The 13,331-nt window shown below is 39.6% G+C and overlaps 2 protein-coding genes across 6 annotated transcripts; both read right to left on the bottom strand.

The window, feature by feature from the left end:
- Window positions 1-437: 437 nt before the first annotated feature.
- On the bottom strand, window positions 438-7,241 carry LOC119483616 (gap junction alpha-3 protein-like). The gene is made up of 5 exons (XM_037761871.1): window positions 6,562-7,241; window positions 3,708-3,769; window positions 3,270-3,358; window positions 2,609-3,165; window positions 438-1,737 (listed from the first exon to the last, which is right to left on the bottom strand). The coding sequence occupies exons 3-5, from the start codon at window positions 3,336-3,338 to the stop codon at window positions 1,035-1,037; spliced, it is 1,329 nt and encodes a 442-aa protein (XP_037617799.1). The 5' UTR covers window positions 3,339-3,358; window positions 3,708-3,769; window positions 6,562-7,241; the 3' UTR covers window positions 438-1,034.
- A 30-nt stretch (window positions 7,242-7,271) lies between these two features.
- Window positions 7,272-12,822, bottom strand: LOC119483611 (gap junction beta-6 protein-like). 5 transcript variants are annotated; one of them, XR_005205757.1, is made up of 10 exons: window positions 12,243-12,822; window positions 11,445-11,616; window positions 11,136-11,288; window positions 10,307-10,455; window positions 10,000-10,206; window positions 9,773-9,884; window positions 9,005-9,117; window positions 8,565-8,657; window positions 8,434-8,453; window positions 7,272-8,066 (listed from the first exon to the last, which is right to left on the bottom strand). XR_005205757.1 is itself a non-coding variant. In XM_037761863.1 (7 exons), exons 2-6 carry the CDS (start codon window positions 11,613-11,615, stop codon window positions 9,788-9,790), a joined length of 777 nt encoding a protein of 258 aa, XP_037617791.1. In that variant the 5' UTR covers window position 11,616; window positions 12,243-12,822; the 3' UTR covers window positions 8,948-9,117; window positions 9,773-9,787. The 5 variants fall into 5 exon arrangements, 4 of the variants coding, with proteins under 4 accessions (XP_037617791.1, XP_037617790.1, XP_037617792.1 ...); XM_037761863.1 differs by lacking the exons at window positions 7,272-8,066; window positions 8,434-8,453; window positions 8,565-8,657 and having other exon boundaries at window positions 8,948-9,117; XM_037761862.1 differs by lacking the exons at window positions 7,272-8,066; window positions 8,434-8,453; window positions 8,565-8,657; window positions 9,005-9,117 and having other exon boundaries at window positions 9,649-9,884; window positions 12,243-12,821.
- Window positions 12,823-13,331: the final 509 nt, after the last annotated feature.

Below are 13,331 nucleotides of genomic sequence, written 5' to 3'. Positions count from 1 at the left end.
AAAAAAAAAATGAAAGAAAGATGAAAGAAAAATAATATAGTATTGCTGCCTCTACGCTCTCCCAAACTTATTAGTTAGTCCAATCATCATCATCATCATCATCATCATCACCATCATCACTATAACCTTTCCTTATATATGTCTATGCTGGCTATATATACTATATACTGTAGGTGTGTGTGTGTGTATGTGTAATTGTAAGTGTTTGTGAGGCCCATTTCATGGAAGACCTCTCCAAAGAAAAGTGAGAGTATGGCCAGAACAGTGAGTGGCAGCTATGTTGGCTCTTAATTTCTCTCTTTGTGCCAAGCAACTAATCATTAAAAAAAATAATTTAGCCCATTTAGTACCTTTTAGTGCATGTGAGCGTGCCCCCGACGAGCATTAATATAGCGATCAAACAACTATTGTCTATGTAAAGATCTAGAGGAGTAATGTCTACCTGAGCAGAGACTGAAGTCTCTCTCCCTCTGCATGCGTTGTAACCAGTGCTTCTCTATCCTTTGTTGACATTAATTTTGAACCGGCTTCCCTCCTGCCCTGCACATATCCATAGAGCATTATTATTGTATGTCTTTTAAATTGCGCAACAGTGTTGCTCCCGCCTTTTGTATCAACTATAATGTTTTTTTTATTTCAATTTGATATGAATAAGTATTTTAAATGTTGGTATACTCAGAGTTGGATCCCCTGTGTGCACAGCAATCTCTCCACTGTTCTCTGAAATTACTCCTGATGTATTACTAGGAGATTTCTTCAAAGCCTCTATGAGCTGATGTCTTACAAGTTGAGAAGCTCATGTCTGGCCAAACTCTTTCTAACCCTACTTCTATTTCATAATTGTGAGATGAAAATAAGCAGCCACCTCCAGTTGAATGTGTGTTTTGCACGTCTTAATTGCACGCATGTCTTTTGCTGGAGGGCATGCTTGTGTGGTTTTATACTGTTAAAAAAAAAATGCTCATGTAAATTGTCTATGTGTACACAGCATGTATGCATGGTTGTGTAAATGTGTGAGTGTGTGTGTGTTTAAGCTACACTGCCAGGTCATCGGGGCGAGCTCGGACGCCGCTCCTGCTGGACCGACTCGGCTTCTGGATGTCTCTGGCAGGAGAAGCTGGAGGCTGATGCATCTCCGCCCTGGTAACCACGGTGTAGTCGTCATGTGGGACCATGTAAGGTGATGTGTTTTCATCATCCGTCGCCTCCGCCGGCGCGAGGGTGGAGAGAGGGGTGCGAAGAGGGAGTGTAGGAAACATGGAGTGTTGCTCCCCCTCTGGAAGTGGTGGGCTGGTCTCCTCGTGAGGAGAGGAGGAGGCGGAGGTGGGAGGAGAGGGAAGAGGAGGAGGGTAGGAGGAGGAAGAGGAAGAGTTTTTTCCTTCCAGCTCCAGTGCCATGTTGCTCCAGTTCTGCTCCATCGCCATCATCTGCCCACGGCTCCCGACACTCACTTTGTCACCGTAAAAAGAAGAGGACAGGAAGTCATCTGCTGCTCCGCACTCCACCACGTTCACACTGGCGTACGCCGGCAAACAGTCGAGCACTGGCGGAGAGGTCTGCTCCGGGATCGTCTCGTCTCCGCCTGGCAGCAGCGACCCGCGGTCGGGTATAAACTCGTTGGTGACCCCCTGCTTGACTTTCTTCCAGCCCAGGTGGTAGATCTCCAGCAGGTTGAGGAGCAGAGAGACACAGGCAACCACCAGCATGAAGATGATGAAGATTGTCTTCTCAGTGGGCCTGCCACAACAGACGAACAAAATCAGATTTAATTCACAAAATGTATTCATAGAAAATGTATCCAGAAATAGTATAACAAATGCGCATAAACACACTGTGAAAGGGTTAAAGTTCTAAGACGAAAACACGGACAACTCCCAGACCAAACAACGCCGTGGTAGCGACCTGTCAATCACAAGGTAGCCACGCCCTGAAGCATCCCCTGCTTTATGGCCTATTTGACTCTAAATGGGACCATAATTTACTAAATGAACATCATGCTGTATTGAAGAAGACTTGAAACTAGTGATTGAGACCATAAACTCATGTTTACAATGTTTACTGAGGTAATAAATCAAGTGAGAAGTAGGCTCATTTTCTCATAGACTTCTATACAATCAGACTTCTTTTTGCAACCAGAGGAGTCGCCCCCTGCTGGCTGTTAGAAAGAATGCAAGTTTTTTTTTAGTTTTTTAATACTACGCGTCTGTGGTGTCCGCAACTGTTCGTGCACGCTTCTGTTTGGGAGTATAACCGAGGCTTTCGGGTCAGGGTAAGGGGCTGGGGCTACGGTGGCATTCGTCAGAACATCGGCAAGACTGTTGACGGCTAAAAATAAAAAGACATCCTTGTCTACATCTGTGTAAAATCACCAATGTTTCAAACATTTAAAGGATTTTGAGTGGTAGATCTTCCATCGTTATCACTGTTAACTACAAATGTGTCAGAACAGAACACTTGAATGCGTAGCAACAGTAACTAAGGGAGGAGGGACTTAGCAAATGTTTAAATTCAGGTACATTTATAGAGCAATATGAAAAAGGTTCAGTGTAGTTGAAAAGTTGGTTTTGCAAATGAACAAACACACAAACATAAAACTCTACTCTCTAACCTGGAGATGAAGCAGTCCACAGTATTGGGGCAGGGCCAGCGGCCACATTTATAGAGCGGCCTCAGGTGGAAGCCATAGAGGAAGTACTGTCCCAGGATGAAGCCCACCTCAAACAGAGTCTTGAAGATGATGTTGAAGATGTAGGTCCTCAATAACGCCCCGCGGATCCGGATCTTCCCATGCTCATCCCGAATTGGCGGCTTCTCCTTCTTTCCACCTCCTCCTCCATTACCGACTCCATTGTGATAGAGAGGGTCGTGGTCCTCCTGGTGGCGTCCGGCCTTCCTAAGCTCCTCCTCCCTCTCCCTCCTCTTCTCCTCCATGCGGACGATGTGGAGCACATGGCCAAGGTAGATGAGGGTGGGCGTGGATACAAAGATGATCTGCAGCACCCAGAAGCGGATGTGGGAGATGGGGAAGGCCTCGTCGTAGCAGACGTTCTCGCAACCGGGCTGCTGCGTGTTACAAGTAAAGTCAGACTGCTCGTCGCCCCACACCTCTTCAGCTGCTGCGCCCAGCACCAAGATGCGAAAGATGAAGAGGACAGTGAGCCAAACCTGGGGAGGAAGAGTGGAAGGATTAATCAGCCCAGATGGAGAAGGTCAGATATAATGTGACATCATTTCATATCTATCAAGTTAATCAATAGTCAATCAGTCACCTTTCCAATCACAGTGGAGTGTTCTTGAGCATTCTCCAGCAGCCGCCCTAGAAAGCTCCAGTCACCCATGCTTCACTCAATTTTCTAGCCTGGAGAGGAAAACAAGAGTCTGTGATGAAGAACACAGGAAGCCCCAGGGAGGGGAGTATAGGGAATGAAAACGTGTTCCATTTTTACTTATGTAAAGACTAAAACCAATGCATTAGCATCCAGGTTGAATGTCATCAGCTGATTGAATCGGTGTTATCATCAGTTATCAGCCATATAGATATGGGTTAGAAGGGGCCTGCTACACCTAGTAGGTTCAGAAGGCTGTTATCATCTGTTCACATTCGGTAATAGAACAGACCAGGATACGAATAAAATGTCTATTCCAGGTTTTGAGGTCAGAGGAGACAACAAAAAGTGTCATAATAAGGAAAGGGAAGGCAGACTTACTAAAATATTCTTGTATTGTCAGTGATAAATCCATCGACCAGAGTTCAGAAGAAAAACTATATCTGGAAAGGAGAGACAACTTGTCAACTTTATACATCACCAAAAATCACACAAAATTCTACTTTACTGGCAAATTTCACATACATGGATGAAATCCCACCACTTTGAAATGCTTATCATTCTTAAACTATTAAAATATCCAACAAACACGGCTTTTAACCAGGAGACCAGTGTTGTTTTGTAACATACATTGTGACATTTGTGGCGTGTTTTTAGGGACGTTTGTGGCGTATTTTTAGTAACGTTTGTGACGTGTTTTAGTGACGTTTGCTGCGCGCCTGCTGCTGGTTCATACACGCAGGTAGTATTCATGCCTTCGGCGAGGTAAAACGTGACACTGACATGCTATCCTCTGGTGGACAAGTAGGTCTATCAACATTTTTGGCATGAGTTAGAATGTCACTCTGCAAATGTGAATGCACTTATTTATGCATGTAAGGAAAATCAGTATGTGCATGCCTTTCTTACTTTATCTACATGTACATTTGCTTGCAGACGTGCATGTATTTGTGTCCCAGAGCTGGCTGGCCAGTGGACAATGGCTGGCCATCTGTGGGAAGTGAATGAGTGGATAACAGGTTGTCCCAGTTGAATGCCGGACTCATCACATCCCAGGAATGCTGAGGGGGGCAAATGTTTGCCTGGGATCGACTGATATGTATGGACACGCAAACACATACACAAGTTACAGTACCACACACTGCTTCACCAATGTGAAGCCAGTGATAACTTATATCACTTGGATGCAAATCCCAAAACTTCGCTCTTATTTACACCTCACAAGAAGTAAATCAGTAGTCTGAAAAAGCACTGAAAGTCCATAAAGGAAATAGAACAGCCTTAATAAAGTTGTGTTCTGTTGCATTGCCCCTTTGATACAATAAAAGTGTCACAAATGCATACATCTCTGCTAAATTGAAGTCCCAAAACATCCAGTGACTGTTCCAAACCCCTGCAGTTGAACGAAGAGAGGATGATATTCTCAGTAAATAAATGGACAGACTACTGTAACTGTCTACACCGATCTAACAGAGGCATGTGTACATGTACATGATGTGTTGACGTGATGAAATACCATCTGTCAAGACAGACAATGGAGAAGCTGCCAGATGGGCATTGTCCCGGCTGGCGTGTGCTTTTGATGGATCAGAGGTCTTTGTGCTAAAACAGCCCAAACAGTTAACTCTTGACCTGCCGCTCACACCCTGGAAAACCTTTTTAAGATACGCAGACAGCGGCGATGTTCACACGAAAGACTATTCTGTTTGTTTCCCAGTTAATCAGGTAGATTAATTTTGGTTCGATGCACATCCATGAACATTATAAGTCACCTAGGTAATGGGTAATAGCTGGGTGCATGACCAGTGTTGATTCTTGAAGGAATTATGCTCACAGTTCAGGGTCACCAAGTGTGCCAGGATACACAGAAGGTGCACATAAAAGTGCATAAAGGTGCATAAAATGTGGAAAAGTGCATAATACTTTGGTAACGAAGCATGCACAAAGGTGACGTGACAAGTAATAAAATGAGTATAAAGGTATGCAAAGGTGGATATCGGTGTGCAATACTGTGTGTAAAAGGGCGTCTACAGTTCTATAAATGTCGATAAAGATGTGCAAACCCTGATGGAAGGAGTCCACCAATAAATAAATACATATACAAATAAAATAAAAGCATTCAAGTTTTGGGCCCCAAGAAATTAACATCCGCCATAAAACATCCCAGAATAAACATATGGACACTTGGACATTAATTTGCAATAAGAAACATTAGTCGCCCATTAGGAACACTGGTTTTAAGTAGGTTGCATGAATTCAAAATACTGTAATAAAATGACATTTTGTACTATATTCTACACTCGTTTAGCTTGTTTGAATAAATACAAAAAAAATTGCATAAAGTTACTCTTATATGCTACACTTTATGAGCCACTTTAAGAGATTAAGATGGGGAGACGAGCTTTTACGGCACCCTAATTTACTGTTTCTCAATGTGTTTTAATGATAATAGCAATTGTTGAATCCAAAAGTCTAAAATCTCAAAACTGAATTAATCCATGCGTACATTCAAAATACAGTATTATATTTAAAAAATACTGTAATAAAATGACATTTTGTACTGTATTCTACACTCTTTTAGCTTGTTTGAATAAATATAAAAAAAATTGCAAAAAGTTATTCTTATATGCTACACTTAATGAGTCACTTTAAGAGAATATGGTGGGGAGACAAGCTTAATTAATTTACTGTTTCAGTTGTTTTAATGATTATAGTAATTACTGTATACAAAAGTCTTAAATCTCAAAACTGAATTTTAAAGGAATACATACACATACTTGTAAAGGGACATACAGACAGCAACAACAACATATATATAAAAAAAAGAAAGAAAGAAAGAAAGAAAAAAAAGAAATATAAGAAAAAGAAAGAAAAAAAAAAGTACTACCCGTTGTAATAGTGCAGTGTCAAGAGATAAATTCATATTCATGTACATACAACCAACCTCATATATAAATATATATACATACAGTATATACATATCCACAAAACTGAATTAATTGCTAAGATTATAAATTCAGTTTTTATCAGAAAACGTCATTTCCACACTTCATGTAATATGAGTATGGTTTATATATGGCTTCCTGTGTGCATGTCTTTCCCATGGGTAAGTGAACGCAGCATGAGAGGAGCTCCTATAATCCAGCAGGTGAAAGGATGGAAAGATGATAATCCCTCCTCTTCCCTCCTCCTCCCTCATCCAAAACCCCCATCCCTCCAGCATCCACCTGCTTACCTCTCTCCTCTGGAACAGACTCCCTCCCAACAGCAAGCTTCTTCTCCAACTTCTTCCTCTTCTTCTTCTTCTTTCTTTCTTTTACTCCCACAGGTGAGGGTGGGGGGGTGGCTCGAGGCCAGGTGAGATTAAAAGGAGGGAGAGAGATTCACACACACAGAGAGAGAGAGAGAGAGAGAGAGAGAGAGAGAGGAGAGAAGAAACCTGTCTGGCGAAGCGAAGGCGAAGCGCAGCGGCTGCGTCCCGCGTGGCCAAGGCCATCCGCCACTGTCACACATTGGTGTCCCCGTGGATGGGGCGCACGAGGGGGGTGGTGGAGGGGGAAGGGACGTGCTTCAATGAGCGCGTGTGCGTGTGTGTGTGCGTGTGTGTATGTGGAGGTATAGGGACAGAGACTCACACCACATCACTGACAAGCCACATTAAAACTATTTAAAACTACTATTACTACTATAAAACAAGAAAAAAAAAGGATTTTCGTAGAGAATACCTTTCTTATTAAAAAAGATTAGACATTTTATTAGTATTATTATAACTGCTATTGTAGGCTAGAAATGGCATTGATATATATATATATATTTATATAATATTAATAATAATATATATATTAATAATAATAATAATATTATATATATATATATATATATTATATCAATAATATTGGGACTATATTATCATAGTCACGAAAGTAGTAGACTAGCAATAGGAGGCTATAAAGGTTATTTTTTGTTTTTTTTAACAAGAAAAAAATAAAGGATTTTCGTAGAGAATACCAGTTTTTTTTATTAAAAAGATTAGGTATATTATTATTATTACTCCTATTGTAGGCTAGAAGTGGCAATGATAATAATATTGGGACTATATTATCATAGTCACGGAAGTAGTAGGCTAGCAGTAGTAGGCTGCTGATATTAGAAATAGCTCTAATTTATATAATAAGAATAAGTAGGCTACCAAGGTTGTTTTTTGTTTTTTTTTACTACTACTACTACTACTACTACTATAAAACAAGAAAAAATAAAGGATTTTCATAGAGAATACCTATTTTTTTATTAAAAAGATTAGGCATATTCTTATTATCCAAAAGAAGGGTTGCCTTTAAGTGCTTTAATTCTTGCTGTGACTATGGGTGTGCCGCAGGCATCCCTTTTGGATCCTCTCCTATTTACCCAGCATTATATTTTAAACGCTATTTGCACAACCTGAGTTTCATAACCCACCGTTTGCTGTGTAAATTTGAAAAAGGCATCATTTATCTATGTCTGATGCCTGCTGAGTAAGTTGTGCAAAGTCAAGATGTTTCTGTTCCTAAACTAAAGACATTAGTTTTCACAGTTTACCCCAGTTATGTAGAAACTGTTAATACCTGTGGAGGCCAAGAAGTATCGGAGGTATTCCAAGCATGATGAAACCAGCAACAAAGCCAGTGAGCTGGGCCGTGGATGTGGAAGACGCCGACAAAGTCTCCTCTGGTGGAAGTACTGATATTCCAGACTCCCTAGTACCTAAAAGTAAAACAGATATATGGTTAATATCTTCACTAGTGTGGCAACCTTGACATTTAAAGGGTTACTTAAATATGTATATTACTTGGTTCCTCCTGTCAAACACATTTTATTGGTGAAATTGTTTAAAGAAAAGGAGTTGCAGCACTTGTCTACATAGCACAGCCCGAGAAAACAATGTACTGTAGTTTGATTATGTTGGTCAACAGAGTGGTGCAGGCATGAGTCCTAAAACCCGGATATAAGTTAACTAGATGGCTGAAATAAGGTCTGTGGTTAACCCAAGCTGAAGAGATTTTAACGTTTTGTTCGTGGAGATTATCTTGCTGAACAAAACGTGTAATGAACTAGATATAGTTGGGCTCACCTCTGCACATGGTACCGGGTCTGGAACCAGGATGATAGAGAAAAGGAATGCACACCAGTATTGGAGAAGTGCTGACCATGATGAAAATGGCTACGACAATGATGCAAAAAAAGATTAAATAAAATACCAACGTTTCGACATGAAAGTCTTCAGGGTATTGGTCTGGAACCAAAATCCTAGAGAGCACTGGACTGTTTCTTCTTCCGGGGTTAAGAGGCATCGGGCTGAGCGCAAACAAACAAACAAAATTCTCAATTTGAATAAAGTGATTCCTTGGATTAAACGAGCCGGTCTTTTGAATGCAGTGAAAATGCTGTTTTTGAAAGGCTAAACACCAACAAATATGGATTGAAGCAGAATATTTTGTGAATTTTCTAAATGATTATAGCTATCTTTACCAACAGCTGTTGACATTTAGACTTTACAACGCTCTTCCCAATTGTACTCCACTATATCTTTACATATATAGTTGTTTGCTGCTATATTAATGCTCTGGATATCGTATAGACAACCTTTAAAGACCACAAAGTATTCCAGCATGTTTAGCCTACTTGTTATGGGGTGACATCACCTCTTAGTTTTGTGTCGGTGACTGTCCCTCAGAGGAGGGCAGGTGGTGATGCAGTCACTGCTGGCCACCAGCAGAGGTCAACAGAGGTCAATACAGTAGATCACTTGATGCATCTGTTGTAAATGAGAATACATGTGTTCACTCCATTTCTTTCCTTTTTCTTTTGTCAAAACAGTTTAACATGTTTTCTTTTTTTGTGTGTTTTTATGACTTGATGAATCACATGGTTTAATGGATTGTATGTTTCTGACTATATGCTTTTGCTTTTTTTATGCATTTATATTCAATTAATTTAAATGTAACATTCAGCAACTTTTCAGCAAGTGGGAACCGGATGTCAGATATCTTCCACAGAGATAAACAAAATATTCATTTTGGACCCGCCAACATTTTTTAAATGATTAATTCACAATCATAATATTTTTTTCAGGAAAAGCCACTTTTATTTGACACCTTTCTACAAGCTCTGTAGATGTATTATTTTTGTTCTACATATTTGTCTACATAAAAGCAATGAGACCTTTAAGTATTGACAATTAAGTATTGACAATTAAGTATTGACGTAAAATCTGAGACAGAAGTCCATCATATAAAAACACTGAATCATTCCTCTCCACCCCTTGAATGTTACATATTAACACTTTAGGTATCATAGAAAATGTTCACTTTTTGAGTTGTATTTATCTTTTAGGTCATTCACATGTGTAGGCTACCACTTGTAATAGCATTTTAAGTATTTTAAGTCTTTCTTCTGCATGTATTGTCCACCTTGTTGCTGCTTCCTCATTTCGAGACAAGTAACTTCTGATTTGTCTTATTCTGCGTCCTCTCTCTGATAGATTTTCTGCATGTTTTCCTCTCCTTCTGACCACACAGACTCCTGAAAAACAAGAAGTTAGCTTAAGGACTTTCTGCATTGTGATAACCCAGATTAAGCATGAAGGACATCAGATTTTAATTAATCACCTGACTGTCTGACTGATTAATACCTCTACCTAGTGACAGCCTTGGCAACAAGATATGCAAGTTCAGCCATGTTGAGGACCATGCAGATGGAGGAGGCAGTGGCCATGAAAACGGTGAAGATAGTTTTCTCAGTAGGGCGTGAGATGAAGCAGTCCACCAGGTTTGGACATGGCCACTGGTCACACTGCACCAGCCGTGGCATCTCGAAACCATCGTATACCACGTATAGGGCATACCTGGAGAGACAAAGATATGTATTGTGTGGTGACAGGCAGCATGGCTTGATTATACCAAACCAGCAATATGGCACACAGAAAATCAGAGTCAAGATCATACATGAAGCCTCCTTCAAACAGCAGCCTGAACACCAGGCTGCAGGCGTACGTCCACCAGAGGGCGCCAGCTATTGGGAGTCTCCGTCTCTTTAGCGTCTCCAAATCTTCCTCCTGGCCTTTGTTGCTGAGCAAACCAGCTCTACCAGAACCCTGTCACACAACATGACATAACATGACATGACAAGATTAAACTAGACAAGACACGACCACAAAAGACTTGACATAGCATGACACGACATGACATGACAGGATAAAACAAGACTAAAGACGATAAGAGAAGAGATGACATGGCAAGACATGACAAGACATCACTTGACAAGGCAAAGGTTGATAGACAAGATAAAGCAGCACATGACATGATATGACAACAAAACACAAGACATGGTATAATATAAGATAAGTTCAGACATGACATGACAAGACACAACCAGAAAAGACATAAAGCATTAAGAAATAAAAAAAGACATGACATGAAAAGTTAAGGCAAGTCATGACAAGATAAAACATGACATGACAAGATAAAACATGACATGACAAGATAAAGCAAGACATGACAAGATAAAACATGACATGACAAGATAAAACATGACATGACAAGATAAAGCAAGACATGACAAGATAAAACATGACATGACATGATAAAACATGACATGACATGATAAAGCATGACATGATAAAGCATGACATGGCAATATAAAAGAGAGAATGGACAAGAAAAGACAAGATAAAACAAGACACGACCAGAAAAGACGCGACAGGACATGACATGACAAGACAAGACATTACAAGACAACCCATGACACGGCAGACAAATGAAACAGCACACAAACCTGCGTTAGCCTCTTCTTATCGCTGTGGTTCCGATAGGCCACGTACATTGCAACCAGGAGTGTCGGTGTGGAGACAAAGACAAGCTGAAGACACCAAAGACGGATGTGGGAGACGGGGAAGAACTGATCATAGCAGACGTTTTCACAGCCGGGCTGAGAAACAGAGACAGACGCACAGATTGTTCCAATAATGAAATTGTATTCACACACAGGTAAATGACATGTTGATGACATGACATCCCACATATGGGTGACAAAACATGAAAATGTATATATGTACAGGATAATATCAGTGACGGTGTGCCCTACCTGTAGTGTGTTACAGGTGAAGTCAGACTGCTCGTCACCCCAGACACTCTCAGCAGCAACAACCAGCACCATGACCCGGAAAATAAACAGCACCGAAAGCCAGATTTTCCCCAGGCTGGTGGAGTGGCGGTTCGCCCCGACTAACTGGGCATACAGAGCCGGCCAAGACATCCTGGGGAAACAGTCAGAAACATGAGAAGAACAATAAAAGGAACATGAGAATAACCATACAATCATATGATACTAGTTGTATAAACATGGATTTATGTAACCAGGTTTGGCTGGTTCCTTTGAACTACACATCTGATCTGACAGATGGAAATTCAGAAGGAAGGCAGCGGCAAAAGATGAAAGCAGAGATGAAACAAAAGAGAAGTTTGAAGGAAGAAGAGGATGAAAAGGAATGAAAGGAGGAGGAAGAGAGAAGGCCCAGTGCCAGGATTCATGTGAACTGATGAACCTCTCTGCCCACTGTGGACTGTACTGAGCTGGACCAAACCCACACTACTACAGTCCTCACTGAGCATCACCATTCACATCCAACCATTGACTGATTCCCTGATTATACTGATATCTATGATATGCATGATATATTAATTACAGTAAAACAAATTGTTTCCACTTGTAATACACTTTCTAAAAAAGTTTTAAAAAAATAAACACAAAAAAAACACAAACAAACAGTATATATCATAAATTATAATGATAACAAAAGTTTTTATTTTCTAAAATTCCTCTTCCAAAAGTGATTCAATCTTTAGGCAATTTTCAAATAAAAAAATAAAGTACTTTTCTCACCTTGGGTCTGCAGAGTCAGGTTGTTTGCAGGAAAATATTCCACATTATCCTTTCCAGCACAAAAACAAACAACTCACTGTGGCATCACTACTGGCTTCATTAAAATGAGGAAAAGTTGAATGGGATCTGGTGGATCTAATATACTGAGCAAAAACCTGCAGCTCCTGCTTTTTGCTCTTTGCATGAAATAAAAGATGCCACCAATGTCAAGTCAGCCAGTACAATATGAAGTGACTTCCTGTGGGGACTTTCAAAATAAAACCTCACAGTTGCAAATCTGTTTCAAAATTTTGGAGCAAAAAGTCACATATGGGAGAGAATATTTATGGAGAAATGAAGCAAAGAGAAAAAACTGTAAAGTGATTTTGATTTAATTTCATTGCACAGTCGCTGATAATAAACCACTATTACTATATATTGTGTTTGCCCCTCCAAAATACAATAATGGGGTTGTTTTGTGAGAGTTTCAGTGAAAGGTTAGTGCAAAACCATGAGAAAAATAATTGCTAAAAACAAAGCAGCAAGTCCAGATAACCTGATGTTTAGTTACAAGTTTGGGTCTATTTTGTTTTATTGTTTTACTTTGGTAAGCTAAAAAGAAATGTGTAGAGAAAAGAATACAAAAATAAATAAGTTTGGGGGGGAAATTAAGGGGTGCAATGCAAAGAGAAAATCGTGCATAAATAAATAAATAAATACATAAATACTAAAATAAATACAGACATTTAAAAATAAATATATAACAAATACAAAATAAATGCAAAAATAAGCTAATTTAAAGATTATTAAAATAAATACATAAATAAATCAAATCAAAGGGAAGAGGAAATAAATAAGGGAATTAATACAAAGGTAAATAAATAGTGAAGCAAATTAAAACAGAAATGTCAATTTATGTCACATTTGATCAATTAATCAATGGCTACATTTATTTTTAATATTATTTTTGCTACATTTAATGACATATTTATTTATTTATTTATTTATTTATTTATTGAGTCATTTATTTGGGATTTTGGCAGGTTCCGTCCTCCATACTCCAAAGACACTTCATGTGTAAAATCAGTGGAGCGCCCCTTTCATTATACC

The sequence above is a fragment of the Sebastes umbrosus genome, chromosome 24 (assembly GCF_015220745.1).
Source record: "Sebastes umbrosus isolate fSebUmb1 chromosome 24, fSebUmb1.pri, whole genome shotgun sequence".
Classification (NCBI taxonomy): domain Eukaryota; kingdom Metazoa; phylum Chordata; class Actinopteri; order Perciformes; family Sebastidae; genus Sebastes; species Sebastes umbrosus.
This window is presented reverse-complemented; position numbering and strand designations above follow the sequence as displayed.

What these genes read in the sequence shown, in the direction of transcription:
- LOC119483611 (XM_037761863.1), bottom strand. Translation starts at nt 11,615, where the DNA reads ATGTCTTGGCCGGCTCTGTATGCCCAGTTAGTCGGGGCGAACCGCCAC. An exon ending in TCACCTGTAACACACTACAG is followed by an intron (nt 11,289 to 11,444) that starts GTAGGGCACACC and finishes TCTGTTTCTCAG; the next exon opens with CCCGGCTGTGAAAACGTCTG. An exon ending in ATAAGAAGAGGCTAACGCAG is followed by an intron (nt 10,456 to 11,135) that starts GTTTGTGTGCTG and finishes GTTGTGTGACAG; the next exon opens with GGTTCTGGTAGAGCTGGTTT.
- LOC119483616 (XM_037761871.1), bottom strand. Translation starts at nt 3,338, where the DNA reads ATGGGTGACTGGAGCTTTCTAGGGCGGCTGCTGGAGAATGCTCAAGAA. An exon ending in ACTCCACTGTGATTGGAAAG is followed by an intron (nt 3,166 to 3,269) that starts GTGACTGATTGA and finishes CTTCCTCCCCAG; the next exon opens with GTTTGGCTCACTGTCCTCTT. An exon ending in GTGGACTGCTTCATCTCCAG is followed by an intron (nt 1,738 to 2,608) that starts GTTAGAGAGTAG and finishes CTGTTGTGGCAG; the next exon opens with GCCCACTGAGAAGACAATCT.